General features: G+C 35.6%; 1 protein-coding gene across 1 annotated transcript in view; it reads right to left on the bottom strand.

Moving 5' to 3' along the window:
• Positions 1-24: 24 nt before the first annotated feature.
• The window catches only part of LOC111514362 (matrix metalloproteinase-2), a 346,057-nt gene continuing 324,911 nt past the window's right edge, over positions 25-21,170 (bottom strand). Inside the window, exons 7-10 of the mRNA XM_074184801.1 lie at positions 19,980-20,158; positions 14,196-14,497; positions 11,480-11,583; positions 25-8,218 (exon numbers count right to left, since the gene is read on the bottom strand). Of these exons, the coding sequence (XP_074040902.1) occupies positions 7,959-8,218; positions 11,480-11,583; positions 14,196-14,497; positions 19,980-20,158 (845 nt within the window). The 3' untranslated portion in view covers positions 25-7,958. The remainder of the gene's footprint in view (positions 8,219-11,479; positions 11,584-14,195; positions 14,498-19,979; positions 20,159-21,170) is intronic.

The raw sequence follows: 21,170 nt of genomic DNA, 5'->3' as shown, positions 1-21,170 counted from the left end.
TTCATATCCAAATAAAACAACCTGTTGAAAGAAAATATTTTGAAATATTTATTCTCCTTTACTGTCTCACATTATAAATACAATTAAGTTATGTACAGATATAAAATACTTCCAATTTACAATATAAAATTTGACAACCTTATTACAAAAACTTACATAATCTATAATATTATATGTGTAGAACTAAAATGTTCTGGTTTATGTTGAATATCTCTTATTGAAAAAGAAATTTCACCATTGTTGGCGAGGATGGTAAATGTTCAAACATTATTATTTCAATGATTTGAAGATTGTTTGAATAAGTGAATAAAGATGACTCTGAATTTCTCGGAGTTATTATTACTTGGATATCAATTAAAACTAGAATATTTATATCACAGTAATTCAAGCAATATTCCATTTCACGATTACAATGCTTCAATATACCTAATTAAAAAATAAAATTAAATCCTTTGACATTTTTTTATCACAAAATCTTTAAAAAGTTTATCATATTGGCAGTTGGTATATAAGATTTTATTCAGATTTCAGTCTTAAATTTTATTAAAGTGAGTGAATATCCAACAGTAAAAAATATCCAAATCCTATAAAACCTACTGCTGTATGATATCATTAAAAAAAATACAAAAAAAGGCAGTTACAAAAACCTGCAGTGAAATAAACGGCAGTGTGGCCAGTAAGTGGCAATACCAAAAAATCTACCATTGTCGATTAAAAATCTCGCAAACGCTATTTTGTATGTATGTTACACAGCAAAATGCATATTTCATGATAAACAAATTAGACGAAATTGTGTCATTTTATTTTTTCGTTAGTGCGATGATAATACACAAATTTACACACATCGGAAAAGTCTAGGGATATTTTTATAACATACTAAATATCATAAAAATAAATGCACGAGGTCGTTTAATTTTGATTAAATTGGTACACTCGACCACCCTGTAGATTTCTATGGGTTGAACAAAGCCTGCAAAAACGGTAACTAATCTTTTATCAAGTTTTTTACAAACTGTAGGTTTTCGGCTAAAATGGATAATCTGAAAGTGTCGAGTTTGTACATTCTATGCAGTTCTTGCTCAGCAATTAAACAGGAAATATTGTGCTTTAACATGGAACGCCATCACTTACCATTGGCTGAGATGAATAGAGCTGTAGGGCTTCTTCTAGGTGGCATGCGACAAAATGATATAGCTCTTCGTTTGGGGGTCTCCCAAAGTTATCAGTCGATTGTGGCGGCGTTTCCGTGAAACTGGCAGTCCAGCCGAACAACATCCAGGGCGAGGACGCGCTACAACTCTAAACCTCAAGAAGACAACCGACAATCACAGCACCTGAGTTGGTTAACGTGTTGCAGCAGACGCACCAGGTAACCATTGGTCGTGATACTGTCAGAAATCGACTGCATGAAGCAGATCTCCACAACAGAAGGCCACTTAGATGTCCACCTTTGTCGAGAGGCAATCGCGGTAGAAGATAAGAGTGGTGTCAAGAACATCAAAACTGGGATGCAAATGATTGGGCCACAGTTTTGTTTACAGACAAATCCAGATTTGGATTTCATCCATATTCTCGTCGAGTAAGACTGTGGAGACGACCTGGAAATAATGAACGTTTGAGACACGTCCAGGAAGTCCACACATACAGAGGTGGTATAGTAATGCTATGGGGCGGCAGAACCGATCTCATTTTTCCAAATCGCTCCCTCACAGCTCGACATTACCTCGACACCATTCTTCTACCTATCGTCCGTCCGTTTGCTGGTGCTGTTGGTGAAAACTTCCACCTAATGCACGATAATGCTCGTCCACATGTCGCGCGTCTAGTGACTGACTGGCTCACCAACGAAGGAGTTGATGTATTGCCATGGCCAGCACAATCACCGGACCTGAATCCCATCGAGCATGTGTGGGACATGCTTCAACGAAGAATTACTCCGCATATGGGGAACATTCACACAACGTTTCAATTGAGAGAGCTTTTAATCGCTGAACGGGCAAATGTACCTCAACAAGACATTGACAATCTCATTTTGTCGATGCACGATAGATGTAGGGCCGTAATAAACCAGCGTGGAGGCCATACTTTGTACTGATTCCATTTTTTTTTGTATTATGATTTTTTTTCGGGGTGCCAAAGAAGAGCCATATTTTTTTTTAGTTTTGCTTATATGCGCACTCAGTATTTTTGACCATTTAATAAATTTTGTTGTAAGTTACATTCGTTTAATAATCACCCGTCAACTTTTTTCCCTAAAGCGACCTAAAAAAAAATTATAGCCATTTTTAAAAATATCCCTAGACTTTTCCGATGTGTGTATATAATTGTAAAATAGTTCTGTGGTTTCTAAAAGTAACGATTAGAGATTACTTTGGTGGACTGTGCAAATTGAGATGGCAAGTGTAAGAGTATTTGAGCAAGTAGTTTGTTAAAATCTATAGAGGATAACTTGAAGAGCTAGAAGGGTATTTTTCAATATCAGACGTTCAACTATATGTGGCTCAATGAAAGGTATAGTACAAAGAAGAGGTTCAAGATTGCTCCGGTAGAGTGCATTCCATATTTTCAAATTTTATTTCTTTCACATTTATACAAACAACTCTTGTTTGACTGATAACTGTGAGAGTACAGAGAAATTCATTATGTCTGGTTAGAGTGCAATCCCAGACATGCTAGAAACTAGCATTGAGCATTTTTACAAAAATAATTAGATAACAAATACACACATATAACTGTCAGCTAGATGTAAGGAAAAAAAGAAGAAAAAAATAAGCTAAGCAATTACAAACTTTTCACAGTCTTTTTGAATGATTTCAAAGAAGAATTAAAAAGTTCTAAATCTACATTGTAAGTGTTTGCAAGTCTCAAAATTCTACCTATAGACTCATTCTGGCCATAGTTGGAATAATAAAAGGGTACTTTGAAGATTTCTGTATTTCTTGTTCTCTTTAGGTTCACATTCAAAGTTCTGGGGAATCAGTTAATTATTTTGTGAATTAGTGTAAGATCTGATTCTAATCTACGAGCCAATATAATTTTATACTTATATTCACCAATATGATATCCCAGTTTGTATGCAGAGTGCCTTAAAACTTGTTTTGAACACTTTCAAGCATATTAATATCTACATTATAAGAAGAGCACCAAATTGTGGAAGTTGTATTTGATTATGTTCTAACAATTCAGCAATATATGATTTTTAAGGAAGAGAGAAATAATTTCTCTACAGATCTAAGAGTGAAACCCAAAATTTTTTTTAGTGCTCTAGAAGTAACGTTAGCAATAAGGGGTTTGAATTACATTTTTGGGTCAAGAGTGATCTCTAGATCTTGGATTGTATTTGTTGTTTCAATTGCTTGCTTTTAGATGGACTATTTATGGATTTTTGTTTCAGAAAAAAGGAAATTTATGTCACTCGTCTATATTCAATTGCAATAAGATCATATCACACCAGCGTATAAAGTTAGATAAATCGTACTGAAATAATTCAATATCAGATGATTCGTGAATAACTTTGAACATCTTCAAATCATCAGCAAACACAACAAAGCCACCATAGAGAATAACCTAATTCAAGTTATTTACAAATAGGTTGAAAAGTAATGGTCTTAAATGAGATCCCTGCGGTATACTAGTTGGAACTGCGATTATGAAAGATATGGAGATATGAATTTATATTTTACATATTGTACTCTGCAGGCAAAATAATTTTGAATGTGTTCAAAAATAGGTATTCACACTTGGTATTACGCTGAAGCTACCTGACATATAGCCCTTTTGACAACACACATTTTTTTGGTGCATTTGGGTATCTGTTTGAAATTCTATCTATTTTATCATTTTTCGAAAGTTGTATTCTAAAAGTATTTTGCATACCTACTCGATAAAGTATAAAAGGTGTTCAACATAAAAGTATCTACTTGTTGCCAATTGCTGTAACTATCATTATTTTCCAAATTTAACTGTTATTTTTCATTATTCATAATATGATCAGTTATGTATTAATTTGTTTTGTGCTTTGGTGTTTTGGGAATTTTTATTTCAAAACGACGAGAGAACATGTGTTTCTATTGTCAAGTACACTAACTTTTACTCGATTTTGAAATCCCAAAGTTTTGAGAATCAAGTTCAAGAAAAGTACAATATCAATTTTAACCTCACTTCTGACTCAAATCAAGATGGATGCTCATCTCAATTCCATGGTAACATGGAATCGGACATTAGTTGAATATCTCTATCTCGAGGAGTTTGAAACTCTGTTTTCAATTTCTCCTTATATCTCATTCATTGTATCAAGAACAAATTTTTGAAAACATTTCAAAATACAATATTTCTCTTGTAGGTTAATCGTCGCAATTCTATTGCGCTGGACTCACGATTAAAAGGTCTTGTGTTCAATCCTAACCTTGACCAGATATTTTTGTCAAAACAATGTATCTAGTTGAAGGATAATTCTGCAACGTTACATGGCTGACGGACGGAAAATAACCATAATGCTCGGGAAGTTATTAATATGGCCTATCCAGAACAAGGAGCAAATGACCAAGCAGTCAATGCTGTTGACACCCAAAAAAATATCTCACTCTGATACAGTCAGAATACTTGAGTAACGGATTTATAGGGATGGAGTAGTGTAAAATAAACTTTAGAATAATCGAGAAACATAAAAAAATATGATTGAACATTTGATATAGTCCGAAAAAAAAATGAATAAAAGTTCAAGTCATTTTTATGACATTCAGGGTGTAACATAAGTTCGTTAAAATATTCTAGTGACGTATTCCTGAGACGATTGTAAGAAAAAAGTTTTTATAAACTTGTGTCCGGAAATGCTTCGTTTCGGAGATATAGGGTGTTGAAATTGAATTTTTTTGTTCGCTTTTTGAAAATAACTCTTGCAAAAAATAAGATATTTGCACGAAATTCGGTACCCGGGGTTTTTTGACGTGGGAAATCATAATTTCGTATTAATTTTCATGTAACATCTAGAGGGCGCTGCGTAGGTACGCTGTCATTATTTATTTCAAATTGCCCTAACTTTTTTGACAGTAAACTTTTGGTACTTTTCATGAAAGAACCTAGTTCCTACACCTTTTCCAAGTAAAAAAGGTACTTCCTCAACAACGTTGGAGGTGAATCTTTTCGAGATATTTACAATTTTCTATATCAATGCATATTACTTAGCTCCTAGGGCGCTAAGTGAAGTTGCCAAGAACATTACAAAGTAGCTATGTGGTGGACCTCGTCAAAATAAATATCTTTTTCCCATACAATGTTTGATGGAAATAATTAAAATTGCAAGAAACTTATAACAAAAACCAGCTATGTTTTGAAAAATTTCAACAATTTGTATCTCGAGAACGAATGGTTTTATCAATAAACATTTTATAGGAAAAAGTTGTTCATTTTGATGAGATCCACCACATACTTAGTTTTTGTAATGTTCTCAGCAACTTCACTTAGCACCCTAGAAGCTAAGTAATATGCATGGATATAGAAAATTGTAAATATATCGAAAACAATCACCTCCAGCATTGTTGAGGAAGTACCTGTTTTACTTGTAAAAGGTGTGGGAATTAGTTTCTTTCATGAAAAGTACCAAAAGTTTACTGTCAAAAAAGTAAGAACAATTTAAAATAAATAATGACAGCGTAGGCACCGCCCTCTAGATGTTACATGAAAACTAATACGAAACTGATTTCTCACGACAAAAAAAAAACCGGGTAGCAACTTTCGTGAAAATAACTTATTTTTTGGAAGAGTTATTTTTTAAAACGAAAAAAAAAAATCAATTTCAATACCCTGTAACTACGAAACAAAAAATTTCTGAACCCAAGACTTTTTTTCTTAAAATTGTCTCAGGAATACGTCAACTGAATATTTTTAACGTACTTTTGTTACACCCTGTACATAACAAATCAATTGAATGAGCTAATAGTTACTAGGAATTTATTTTATACCAGAAATATAATATGTCAGATCACGTTAAGACAATCAAATACTTTTATTCCTACAACAATGAGGTGAAAGAGTGGTTAAACAATTGATAACTATTTTTGCTATAATTTGAGTGACAAATAGTTTAGAAAAGGCGTTTAGCGAAACATACTCTTTTATTGAGAAATATACTCAATCTATATACTTTGAATACTTTTATATTTTTCCAAGAATAAAATCAACCGCAATTTAGGCATTTTTCGATTTGTCAAGTTGCACTTACTGGAGTGTGATATGAGATGAAGAAAATAAATGTTGAGCAGCTGCAGAAGCAGTTGGTTAACATTTCCTAAAATAGTAACCAAGAATTTGTATTTTTCTTCCAATTTCAAGTATTTCTATATAAAATCTGTAGAAAGATGAGATGTAATATGTCTCTCAGGAAGAACGGAGTTCTTTTATGAAGATAGAAACAATATTTATACATGGAAAATAAATATTTCGAAATAAAATGTTCATCTCTCCCAACTACCTACACCCAGGGGTTCCTAATTTTATTTGGCCATGGAACCCTAATTGAGCCTAAATTTTTCAACAGAACCCTTAACTAGTCATTTCGATAATTAAAGTCCCCTATTAGTTTGAATATTTTCATGTTACGACTCGAAAAAAGGAAACATTATGAATGAAAAAAGATCATTATAATGTAACAACTATTTGATGTAGAGAATGAAAATTTTCAAGATATTTTCTTATAATAGTACTAATGTCCGACAGTTAGATGCCTGGATCCGAAACTGTGTCCAGTCTGTTTCTGTATTTATCTTTTGTGTAAGCTAAGCTGTAAATTCAGACTTGCATCGGTAAGTCATCACAAATGGAAGCAGAACTGAAATAGCTTTTTCAACAATTGCAGGGTATTTAGATCTGACAGATCGTGCGGAACCCCTGTAACCTTTCATAGGAACCCCAGGGTTCTGCGAACCACCATTTAGGAATCTAGGACCTACACCATAGGTTCTGGTAAATGCCTGCCGGAAAACAACTACTTTTCGGCTAATACCACGCTGTGTATTATATTATATCCAACAGACATTTACGGAAGATACTTCACAGAGATTAGTCTTCCTGATGTTTCTCTTCATCCAGCAGCAGAACCATGCTGAAACCAATCGAGTAGATCACCTACATACTGGTTTTGAGGTATTACCCCTCATCAGTGCAGAAAAGATCCGACCCAAACAGCAAAGTGCCTGGGACTCGATTAATTTCAAGGCTTCGTCTAAAAGAAAGATTGTTAACTAGTAACAGCTCCATCTCGTGAACAAAACCCTAAGCGGAGTTTGGCTGTTTGGTTCGGATCTTTCCTGTACAGATGAGAGGTAATAACTCAAAATCGGTTTGTAGGTGATCTTGATTGATTTCAGCATGGTCTTGTTGCTGGATGAAGAGAAACATCTGCGAGACTAACCGCTGTGAGGAATCTGCCATCAATTTCTGTAGGATACAACTCAATATACAGCGTGGTTTTAGCTGGAGAAGGTTTTCCGGCATGCATTTACCAGAATCTAAGGTGTAGGTAGTTTGGAGAGAGACACGGTCTAATATTTATATCATCAATGAGAACTTACTCCAAAACTTTTACTACTATTTTCTTGACTCGTTATTTCACTCTTCTATTCATAGTTGAACTTTAAGCTTGTATCGTCTATGTATTTCTTTCTTCTGTGATATTTTACAAACCCTTTTTTAACAAGAATCCTGGGCCAACTGAAATTATCAAGGAATAGTGTCCCAAATCAACTTTACCACAACTAAAATACACAGCCCTCTTTGAGATTACTGAAAGATTCATGATAAATAAAAAAAATTGCTGTTTTAGTGAACGGTTCTTTCATAAAATTAGGTAGATAATTTTTCAAACAGTACAATAGTGTAATCTTACTGCCATCTCTTAACTTTTTCCGACAATTTGGTACGAGTTGCCAGGGGTCATTGAAAACTATTTACCTGAATTCACTTTATATTCTAACACTGCTCACATATCCCCGAGTTGAAAATAAAAAAATAATAGTTAATACAAATGTACACAGGGTGTCCTGTTTACTGGCTCTGCTTGGTACAACTGAAGTCCTTGGCGATTTTTCTTTATCATTTTGGCGGAAGTTTGTTGTACATCCCATCCAGAAGGGAGCTGATAGAGTCTGTTCTTTGTTTTCAACCCGCATATGGAGATCATTGAATTTCCAGAAACCTTTTCCTTTGAAGAAATATGTTTTTCCTGAAAAAAAATTAATTATATCAGAACATATTGTGTGGGTAGGAAAACTTCTGACTTGGAACGAGCTTCTAGTGAAAACCACTTTTCCAACTACTTACATCGTAGGTTCTGGTAAATGCCTGCCGGAAAACAACTACTTGCCCGGCTAATACCACGCTGGATATTGATATGCGACAAACATTAATGCGAGGATAGCAGAGGTTTCTCGTTTATCCAGCAGCAGGACCATGCTGAAATTATTCGAATAGATCACTTACAGAACGGTTTCGAGGTATTACCTCTCAACAGTGCAGGAAATATCCGACCCAAACAGACACAAATGTCTGTGGAACATAATTCAATATCTGGTGTGGTATTAGCCGGGAAAGTAGTTGTTTTCCGGCAGGCATTCACCAGAACCTGCGGTAAAGGTAGTTGGGAGATATTATTTCATTTTGAAATATTCATTTTTTAGTAGGTACATTTCTTTCCTTGATACAGTCATCACATATGGATTTCCAAGAATGCCAAATATCTTATCTAAGTATGAATTGAAATGAAGTCATCAGAAGGTGATGGTAATTGTGTATCACAGTTTTGATGCTACAAAAGTAGTTTTTGTTTGCCAATAATCTTGGTGGCCAATGCCACTTTTTGTTCTCATATAAAAGGAGAAGTTTTTGTCAAAGTTGTATTTTTGACTTATTCTAAAAACACTTTATTGTGTGATTTTCACTAGATAGTTTTTTACAAAAACGCAACACGTGTTTCGTCATACAATGGCTTCCTCGGGCGTGTCTTAATAACTAATTTTACATATTGAATGCTATATTTGAGGTACCTGAATTTCAAGTACCTGATTTTTTACCTAAGTTTGTAATGAATTTAATTACCTGAGCTTATGTTCCATTTTCCACATTTGAAAAAATATTCAGTAACGGAGAGTTATTTAATTCTAATTGATCATTCAGTAAATTACCCGAATTCCTGAATATATTGATTTCTAAACATTCTAGGAGATTAAGTTTCAAACCCTTCTTGTGTTACATTTAAAAGAGAAGAGTTTGAAACTCAATCTTCCAGAATGTTTAGAAATCAATAGATTTATGAATTCGGGTAATTTACTGAATGATTAATTAGAATTAAATAACTCTCCGTTACTGAATATTTTTTGAAATGTAGAAAATGGAACACAAGCCCAGGTAATTAAATTCATTAAAAACTTAGGGAAAAAATCAGGTACTTGAAATTCAGAAACCTCAAATTGTAGAATAAGGTATATATATATATATAGATTTAATGTATAGAATTAGTTATTAAGACACGCCCGAGGAAGCCATTGTATGGCGAAACAGGTGTTGCGTTTTTGTAAAAAACTATCTAGTGAAAATCACACATTAAAGTGTTTTTAGAATACGTTTGTTATGGATTTTCATCAAGTATCGGCCGATTCCATCATATATGTTGTATTTTTGTAAAAAAATACTTTCATTCTCCTTTGAAAGATCAGACTCAGTACAGCTTACAATCACAGTACATTTGAATGATAAATAAATGGTGAAACCTTTTTTTTTAATTTCAAAATGTGCCAATTACAGTTTAATGACCATGGCAGTTAGAGTCATTTTTTTATATAAAAAAAAAATAATATACAAATATACGATAAGTATTGAAACCATTACGCTAATTCTCAATATAATAGAAAGATACTATTTCAAAATGAACTTATTACAAAGATGTGTAGGTTAGGTTATGTCTAAAGTGAGTGGGTCTATTCGACTCTCCACCGCAACCCGAGCCTCTGCATATGATGAGTCAAATGACAGTAAGAAGGCCTGTTAGACATAGTTCATCCCCACTGTAGTCCAATAACTGTTTGGTATCAAGCTTCAAAGGGCGGAGTGAGCCAATCCTGAAATATTCTGCCAGAAGTCCATAAATCTTCTTGCCATCCAGGTGTTCAGTATTTGTTTGGCAAAGGCCAAAGCAATGCCAATGACAGGTTCTGGTCCGATGAAGCCGCTTGCAGCACCTTCCTTTGCAAGGCAGTCAGCAGTTTCATTGCCTTCCAGGCCAGTATGGCCAGGAATCCAGACCAAAGACAATCTGTTAAGTTTTCCTATCTAGGAGAGTCATTTTTGGCAATTTGCTACCAATTTAGACGTGGCTAGGTAGGAGCCAAGAGCTTCCATCGCCGCTTGACTGTCCGAGAATATTTTTATTGACTTGTGTATGAGGTTGGATATATCTAAACTCTTGGCACACAATTCGATAGCGTAAATTTCCGCTTGAAATACAGTCGTATAAGTTCCTAGGCAGGTTAATATTTCTGTCCTGGGTCTGCAACTAAAAACACCTGAACCAGAACCGGATGGTGTTTTTGATCCATCTGTGAACCAACAACTATCTGCTCTCAATATTTCCTTCTGCCGAAGGATCAAGTCCTCTCTACTCGGGAAAAGTACTTTATAAGGCGGTTCGTAGTTGACAGTTGGAGGCATAAAGTCACAGAATGCTGTGACTTCCAGTGTCAACCAACTGTCTGTTGCACTCTGCATTTAATTGATTTGTGCAATTGGCAATGTGCACAAGTCTGTATGCAGTCCATCTAGCATCTCTCTCCAGAAGAATGTAAAGAGGAGGTAGATCTAGAAGGATCTCTATGGGCGCTGACGGTGTCGTACTGATGGCACCACTGATAGCCAGACAAGCCTGTCTCTGTAAGCCAGAGAGCTTCGCCTGGGCCGTTTTCTGTAAATCCTTCGGCCACCAGGCAATTGCACCATAAATGATCATTGGTCTGACAATCATCACATAAATCCAGTGGATTTGTTTGGGACCCAAACTCCAAGTTTTACCACAAATCCTTCGACATGTCCATAGGGACAGTCTGGCTTTGTGTAAAACTTCTTCCAAGTGAACGTTCCAGGTAAGTTGGACAATGCCAAGATATCTCACATCCGTTTCAAATGGAATGACCTCACATTGAGGAAAAGTGGCGTTAGATCATCCCATTTTCTCCTCCTGGTGAAGAGGATTATCAGGCACCAACTGTGCCTGAGGGAGTTAATTTTATATTCATAATTGAGAATTGGGATCTAATAAATCATTGGGTTTATATTAATTAATTGTTGATTCTAAATGGGGTAGAAGAGCTTTTTCTCCATAAACTCATCTCGAAAAAACTCTTGCCTTTTCAATTTTATATTCCAACCTATTCAAATAATATAATATATAAAAATTGCTTTACGTATTTTAATAAGGTCATATGAATAAACTCACCATCCTTCCATTGAAATACTGCATCAATATCTGTGCCAACACCTCCCCATCTTGATATATGCCTGGGATAGTCTAGCTCAATATATTGCAGTGCTTCATCAAATCTGAAAAAATTAAAAATCAGTCAATCGACCGCTCTGCGAATTGGTGGTTCGAACCGCAATGCCGGACGCTTGATTTTCACTTCCTATCGTCCAACCTGTGTTCGGACTCACTCGTTAAACGGCGAGACCTCATCAGTCCTTAGCTCGCACAAGTTTCAACTTTTGAGAGTTGTCGTTCGTAGGGGGGTGACAGTTGGTTATCGGAAAAACAGATTTAAACAGCTTAACAGATATTACGGGGAGTTCAGTCTCAGCGATAACGTTCGACCACGGAGAAAGTACGTGGTTGCCATGTGCTATCGCCACAGAAAAGTAAACAATCTATCGTGGGGCTTCTTTTTTGTGTAGTGAATGTGCGTTATGTCTTGAAGTGAACGTATTGTCAAATGTGAAGTGAGAGTCCCCTGTTTTCACATATTTCACGTCACATTAAAAAACCCACACAGCATACCACATCCAATGGATGTCCGTTTCACGTCCGGCTCAAGTCCAAACGTCCATGGATGTTGCGAAGACATCCACTGTACGTTGAGATATGGACGTATAATGGATATTCCAGTTTTGTGCACCCGTTGTACGTATAGTATTTCCAATACCAATTGGAACAGCACAGAGAAGGAATTCCCGCCTCGACATAGGCGTCGGCAGTTTATTTTTCAATAATAGTTTTTCAGTTACTTATTCTTACAATCATAGCAATTGATCACCCATGAAAAAGTTATCTCAACTGAATTTTTCCACTAAGGGTAATTATGAAAAACTTCGAAATTTAAGGTAGTTGATTTCCGAGTCGAAAACTCTAAAATACAATGAAAAACCAAATAATCACACCGAATTCTCGTCAAACATATATTTACAAAATAATAGAGGCCAACAAAATTGCTAGAAAAATAAAAATTTTTCTTCGCTGTATTCAGATGTGGTGGAATCATCATCGGGTCATCCACCACTCGCCTTATATTGTCAAACCCTACAGCATTCAAAGTCGGTGACTGATTACATTTCCGTAAGCTTTCTCTCATTGTGGTCCAAACCATTTCAATTGGATTCAACACACAATAGTATAGAGGCAAACGTAAGAGAATATGACCACGTGTTTCACACTTCGAATCAATAATATACTCTTTTTTGAAAGTACGTTGTTTTATGGTCGCCAGTAATACCTTTTTCGTTGGAATCTTTTCGGGTATTTCCATGTCATGATTTCGCTTGAAATCAACAATATCTGCTTTTTTTGTGTTATTGTTTGGTATTTTAGTCAATAACCGAGAATGATACGAAGCGTTACCCATAACAATAACCGAGTTTTGAGGAATATTTGTGAGAAGCTGCTCACTGAACCAGATTCGTGGTAATCAGCAGACGAATCTTTTATATTTTTAGCCGACGGAAGCAAAGCATTAGGTACGAAACCACTTATATTCCCGGCATGCAAAATTATAACACGTTTTCCCCTTGAAAAAGGTGTGTTCAAAGCACAATACTTGGTTTCGTCTACTTGAACATGTAAGTCTTTACTTTCAAATTCCGGATCCCTGTCGATTGACACAGATTCCTCTCACGTAATGTTATCATTTGTTTCAAAAGGTCTCCAGAAAGCCATATTAATGAAAGTACCCAAAAACACTAAGATTTTCACAAAAATCGGTTTAAACGATGAGATTGGAACCTTTGGTGTAAAAGTTGAAAACTTTTTCTAGAGATCAATTACCCTAACACCAAACTGATATTTTTGCACTCGACGCGCGTTTCGCTAACAAGGTTAGCATCATCAGAAGAAGCAAATTGATACTGAATCTAAAGACAAGGGTTAGCTGTTTATATCCCTAAAGTCTTTTGGAACGATGTGGACTTTGTTTGTTAAATGATGATTATCCCAATTGATTTTTCGGTAATTAACTAGTGGAACCACTACCTGCAAATTGATTTGTCCGCTTTTTAATATATTGTTGACAAATTAATTTGCAGGTAGTGGTTCCACTAGTCAATTACCGAAAAATCAATTAGAAAAATCATCATTAAATAAACAGAGTCCACATCGGACCAAAAAACTTTAGGTATATAAACAGCTAACCCTTGTCTTTAGATTCAGTATCAATTTGCTTCTCCTGAAGATGCTAACCTTGTTAGCGAAACGCGTGTCCAGTGCATAAATATCGGTTTGGTGTTAGGGTAATTGATCTCTAAAAAAAGTTTTTAAAAATCGGTTTGCAAAACCACTCACTACCTCACCTAACCCCACGAACACACGGCACTGATAAAGAAATATTGTGAAATGACAAAAAATTTGTATTCAGCTAGTCCAGCTCTCCGAGCTTTTACTCCTCAACTACATTTGATAGCACGTTTACTAACTATTTGGGCGACTAGGGGCCACAGGCAAGAAATGTTTATGACTGTACTCTTATTTTTTTGCCGTTCCAATTGGGAATGGATAGACTATACCTACATGTAATGTACAAAAATTCTTAGGTGTATGATTTTGATATTTTGAATGAAATAATAATATTCAGAAAACAAATATTTGAGGATATTTTCCAACTTTCATGAAGATCATTTTATTCATTTAGAAAATAGGAAATTAAAAATCGAATAAGACTGTATTCACATACCTCCAGTACCTGTCTCCGCTATAGAAATATGTTTTTCCATTGTGTCCCCATATCATTGCACCATCTATATGTTTAATCTCCTTGGAAATTCCAAGGTGAGAAAGAGGCTTGGGATAACCATTGTCTACCCTATTGGTAGTGAACACATAATACAAGTCTCCAATGAAGAATACGATTCGACCGTCATTTCGTTCATAGACAGCATCTACGTGGGTCAAATTGCGTGGTAGACCATGCCATAACCTGTGAATCGATGCTGGATAATCTGGTAGTAGACCATTTGCTCCAATTCTCCAGAAGTACTGAAAGAAAAAGATATTTTGTCAATCTGCAGAATAGAACTAGAACAATAATTCATCGTCAACACTGATATTGAATTTCAAACACGTTAAAATGTTATTACATTCAAATTTGAGAGTGTCATTTTTAGAGTTTTGCATGAAGGTTATCCTCATAGAGGAATTATATAGCTTGTTTTAGGAATTGTTAACCTTCCTGAAAAATACTAATATAAATGGTTTCTTGTACAAGGGTAGCGGAAATCCCCGCAGCTTGGGTTCAACGAGAAATATTTTGAAGTATAATGATTATTTACTTCGTTGAAGTAATGCAGTATTCAGAACAGAATTAAGAGACTACTCTTACACTTAACCCTGGAATAGCACTAGTCGTAACAACTTCTTCACTTTGCTGTGTGACCCAATTACACAATAATTTTTTTGGTATTGCAGAAACTGATTGAGATCCTAGTCAATCAGCATGTTAGTAAATTTTCCTTTCACAGTTGATGATCAAACATGTCTTAACCTCTGACGGAAGCACCAAACTCTCACGATGGTTCGAATTGGATGAACACTTCAATCTAGCAGACCACTATTATAATCTTCATGCAGTCATTGTTCGCTGTGGTTCTGGTGTTGAATTTGGTCATTATTACGCCTTGGTCAAAGACTAAATGGACTGGTTTAAGTTTGACGATAGTCGTGTCACTAAGTGTTCTGGCGATGCCTTGAATTTAGTGAAGTCTCTGGAGACACCTTACATTTTGTTTTATGAAAGAGAGGACATTGGCAGATCATGATCTCTAGATGATGTGGTGCTACAGATTTTTCTGGGTTTTCCTGCAGCTGAAAAAGCAAATGCGCCAATGGAATCAATGAAGTCGCCCCGGAACGCCAATTAATTTTTGTTGTTGTTTCATAATTTCATGATTTGTATTACTTTATTCTTTACTATTACTCTACTCTACATTTGCTGAAAAATTAATGTTTGTTCACTTGTTATTGTTGTCGGGACGATAGCCGGTTGGGTTAACGTGAGTGGTTTGCTCCACTCATTCAATCAACCGCTGTGTAAACCGGTGATTAGAACCCAGAGACCGGATGATCAATTTTCACTTCCTATAGTCCAAGTCGTGCTAGGAATCATACGTTAAAAGGTAAGACCTCGTTAAGGTAGGGGGGCGACAGCTGGTTAACGAAAAAACATACATATTTGAACAATGTTTATCATAACGAGAAAATTGATTCGTTTTGGATTTCCTTTGAATCACTAATTTTGGAAATGACATCGCTATGGACGTACTTTTGGACTACGTGGACTGTTGAAAAAATAAGATGAATTTTGAAATTACGCGGGCTACGTGCATAAGATTAACGATTTTTTATATTTTTTATTTTTTATGTTGTAACACTCGTCTCGAACATATGTTCACAGTTTCAGCTGTTTAGCAAGTTTAGTTTTTTGGTGAGAGGCATAAAAGTGAGAAGTGTTTTACGTGTTCAGCGATTTTCTACTATCGAATAAAATGGATAACACTTTGTGTTAACAATGGAATTATGGAATTGAGTGCTAAAAAACCCTTTGAATGTTTAGTAATGGAAGAGCCCAAGCGGGGATTTCGGGATTTACTAAAGCGCGGCAGATTAATATACAGGGGATTGTATCCGGTTAAATACCTCCACCAAATATGAGCATCATATATAAGGCCGCCCGTGAAGGATGAAGGATCAGATTAGTAAAAGAAAATTGATCATCAGAAATTCTCGAGCGCGTCAGATTAAGGTAGGGTGAGTTAATTACATGCTAAAAAGTGTATATTCCAGTATTCTGACAATTTGAGAGTGACGTAAAGAAAGGAGAGGGCACCAACGTTTTAAAAAAATAACGTCATTTCGACATTCTCGAGGCTAGCTAATTTTTTTTTCATTTTAATGGAAATAATTCAAAGATAACGAAAAATATATAATCTGACGATTTCTGCAAGCCGAAATAACAAAAATTTGTCGATAAAGTTTAATGCGTGCAGCTGCGTGAAACCTATATTTCTCTCTCCGAGTTTCTATTTCTCTGTCACTTTTTCTCTATCTATTACTCTCTCATTCTGTCCCCACTCTGAATTCTGTTGCCATGGCGCCATCACATCTGATCACAGAGACTCGTTCGTGATGAAGATGATGATTAATTAATCAATTGATTATAAAAAATTATTTTTTTTTACATTTTTTTTTAATTATTTTCTTATAAATACAAGTATTCTACTTAACAAGCATACACTTATTTATTTGCATGCTATTTTCTGAGCTTTTCAATTATTTAAGTTCAATGATTTAAAAAAAAATTAAAAAAAATTGTTTTGTCAGATGAGGCGAATCCCTCGAGATAATCATCAGATTATGAGACAGCACGTCTAGAACATAAAGATGAACCATATATATCTTAATCTGACGCACTTGAGTACTTCAAAATGCCGAATTTTTTTGCACATTATAATAATGGCTGTGAGTTTGCGTCAGATCTAAATCGTCAGATTATTGAATGATAGCTTTTTTTTGTTGCACTTAACACCACCTTAGAAAATCTGACGCGCTCGATTAATTTTTTTTTTCTTTTCACTTACAACCACCCGCATCATGCAAACGATCAGATTAACATTCGAACATTATTAAAAATACGTAGACCATTGATGCTATCAATATCTGACGCGCTCGAGTATGTCCATGCAACAGTATTTTTTTAAATATTTAAAAATCTATAGCCGCTTTCTCCACCGATGGAAAGGTATATATTATATAACATTTTTTTCTTATCATCTAAGCATTGCAACCTAATATGTCTCTATGACGCTCGAGTATATTCCCATTTTGCATCGTGGGCTCCCCTACTATAGGCAGTGGCATACGGTAATTGTACTATGAGTCAAAAAAATCACAAGTGGGACAAGCTTTTAACATAAGGTCGATAAGATGTGAATGACGACGCTCGCCCTGGACACTACAGCAACAACCGATGAACACACTGTGCAATAGAGCGCAGGATGGGCTCAAATTTATAGAAACATGGTGTAAGGTACACTCACTGTCGATCAATCCCAAGCAGACTGAGATGGTCCTTTTTACGAGGAAAAAAAGTTTATCGGGCTCAAAACCTCCCAAAATCTTCAAAAGCAAAGTAAACTTTTCTGAAGAGTTGAAATACCTTGGTACTACCCTCGACAGAAACCTAACATGGAACTCTCGCCTACAGAGTAAACAAAAAGAGCATGTGTGGCTTATGAGCGATGTCGGAGAACAGTGAGACGCACGTGGGGTCTTTCACCCCCTGTGATCACCTAGATCTACACTGCAATAATAAGACCTATGTTAACGTACGGAGCCATTGCATGGTGACCGAAAGTTCTACAAGCAACGGTCATCCAAAGGTTATATCAAATACAGCAACATCACAGGAGCCATGAGAACAACACCAACCGCGGCAATGGAATTAATTACTGGTCTGTCCCTTCTGGACCTGTACGTTAAGGAGGTTGCGTAAATGGCCATGTTACGATTGCGCGCGGTTGGTGTAAACCTCGAAGTTGGAATGGGTCAATTGAGGCTAAGCGTTTATTGAAAACAAACCCAGGTTTGTTTTAAATAAACAGTCAGATGCTACAAATGCAATACGCATATATACAGACGGCTCAACAACAAAAGAAGACTCAGGATATGGAGTTTACTCCAGATTACTAAGCCTAAGGATTAAGTGGGGAATGGGAAAAATACCAGTGTGGTTGAAACAAAACTGGCTGGTATCTCAATCGTCACAAAAGAAATAACCAGGAAAGGAATTTCTGGCAAAAACATTACAATCTGTACTGATAGTAGACAAGCCCTATTAAACAACGTGTTACCTCAGAGCTAGTACTAGTGTGCCACCAAGATTAAGCCAAAGCCTCGGTAGATAATAACATTATCCTGAGGTGGGTTAAAGGGTACGACAGGAGTGATGGTAATCGCATCGCCGACTCTTTAGCCAAGGAAGCAGCTGGACTAAGAATTTTAGGACCCAGTGGCACATACGGCCTGATGACTTCGAAAATTACGGAGCTAGCCAAATGTTACACCCATGCTCAATTCCTAAAGAGATGGGATAGAATCAAAGGATGCAATCTTGCCAGGATAACCCTGGGCGACCCTGAGAAGCTGGCAGCAAAGAAATATTTGGCGATGATCAGGAAAAACCTCCGCTCAACAGTACGATTTCTGATTGGCCACTGTCAACTAAGGAAACACCTCGATTTTATGGGGCTAGTGGACACACCTCTATACAGGATGTGTGAACAGGAAGATGAGACTGTCAGGCATGTCCTATGCGAGTGCCCGGAGTTATCGTCAATAAGAGAATGTGTGTTCGGCGACTCTGCCGATATGAAGGAGATGTCTCCAAGTGACCTGTCCACCTTCCTGGAAAGAACACTATGGACGATGACCTAGGAGGACAACTCCTCGGGAGGATGTACAATGGGTCACATGTGGCCTAAGTGCTGTGGGCCTACACTCACCCTCCCTACTCTACAGATACAGAACAACAGAAAGTGGAGAAAATTGTTATGGAAAATCGTCGAAACACTTTCAAAAAAGTTTCTGAGGATGTCGGCATATTGGTTGGCTCATGCCATGAAATTTTTTAGTAAATTTTGGGCAAGAATCGTGTGGCAGCGAAGTTCGTTACACAATTGCTGAATTTTAACCAAAAAAAACCGTCGAACTGTTGAATGATGTTAACGGCAATCCGATTTGCTCAAAAGATTTTTAAATGGTGACGAATCATGGGTATATGATTATGACATCGAAACCAAAGTCCAATCGCCTCAATGGAAGAGCCCAGGAGTGCCAAAACAAAAAAAAAAACCGAACCGCTGAGAGCTCATCAAGGACATACCAAAAAATGTATATCAGAACTGTTTCGGAATTGGAAAAAATGCTGGCACCATATATGTTATATGAGGAGGAGTACTTTGGAGGGGAACAAATAGAAAATGATGAATGAATAAATATTTTTTGAGCAAAATGGAAATTCACACCATTTTTTCGGACAGAGTAGTATAATTTCGGCCAAAGATGAAGGTAAGTTCTCTACATAATATTTTTTTCAGGTTCAATAATCAAGTAACATTTCATTTGTGCTGAAATGTCTTAGAGTCCATGTCCACTGGTACTTGCTTCTTCTTGTTTTTTGAAAATGTTCTATTACTAACGTTCCTGAAGAGAAGTTGAAATTGTTCTTCTATTAAATTGGATTAGCATAATGTTTGAAATGAATAACGTTCAAACAGTAAACAATATAAATTTTGCGTTATCATTATGGCAAGTCAATCATCTTCTCTTGTACTTAGTTGAAATTAGGAAGTTTCTAGTTCGAGCACAAAACAGTTTCAAGTTGGATTAAAAAAACTACTTCCTGTTCGATAATAACGAGTAATTATAGAGATGAAAATGAATCTTGTTGATATTAGATACTTACTGCATCTTTGAAAATGAAAACTTCTTGCCTAATAACAGTTATAGCATCGTAACTTGTATCACAGGTATCTGGTGGTGGCTTTCTGGTTGGAAAATCTATAGGATAGTAATCTGGTCGTTTAGTTGGAGACACCACTGTAGTATATACTCTATCTGGATACTTTCGGTCTGGTATTCTCTCTGCAAAAATTAAACACGAATAAGTTGCAAAAAATGTCAGTTGAAACGAATATTTTGAATTGTATCTAAAGGATTGTGTGACAGTAGTCGTTATATTGTATGATAAGACTTGAGTGATTATGAAAGTTACAAACATGAAATAAACTTGACATCAGTAAAAGTAAATTGAATCTCACTGGCTGAACCACGAAATCATTTCCTAAATTTTTATATGAAAGTTATTGTTATGATTTTTTTCCATCAATGTGAATTTTATTTTCGAAAATTTGTTTATATATTGAGGAATTGATTTTCTAATCTCAGTTTTAATTTTTCTGCATAACAATTTTCCTGCCTTTTCAATAAAAACATTTTGAAATGTCATTATATTATAACTCCCGCCCTGAGAGACGATTCCATTCGGATTGAGTTCCATGCCAATTGACAATTGACAAAATCAACAAAATGATTTTCGAAATTTTCAAACAATTATTCCAATTTAATTCGATTCATCTCTCTGTTTTAACTATGTAGTGTTGTTTACATTTGTTTAAATTTTATGAGTGTTTTCATATCCTTCATATACTGTATTGAAGGAAAACATAAATTTTCAGGCTTGCTTCATATTTATGACCTCAACTCTCGTAGGTATAAAGTTTTTTATTGTCTTACAATTGTTATTATATCATAGCTTATTGTACTATAGAGTTCCTGAAGCATAGCCAATAAAGTCTCTGACTACATTACCTGCTTCAACCTTTCTTAACTCTGCTGTTCGAGCTTAGATCCTTCTTCAATCCTCAAGTAGATGAATAGTATTGGTATTTGAAATAAAGTATTGAAAATAGGTTCAATGAAAAAATCACAATGAATATAAAAAATATTTGAAATGTCATACTGAAATGTCATACATGTGACATAGTTTAGTTTTAACACAATTAGTTAAAACCTCAGAGTAACAAAAGACAATAGAGAGGCCTTTTCCATCCTTACATTGAAGGCAGCATAACTTAGTAAGTTGGACCTTAAAATA

The sequence above is a fragment of the Leptinotarsa decemlineata genome, unplaced genomic scaffold, assembly GCF_025532065.1.
Source record: "Leptinotarsa decemlineata unplaced genomic scaffold, Ldec_3_MD MMD2_tig00026358_RagTag_RagTag, whole genome shotgun sequence".
NCBI lineage: Eukaryota > Metazoa > Arthropoda > Insecta > Coleoptera > Chrysomelidae > Leptinotarsa > Leptinotarsa decemlineata.
This window is presented reverse-complemented; position numbering and strand designations above follow the sequence as displayed.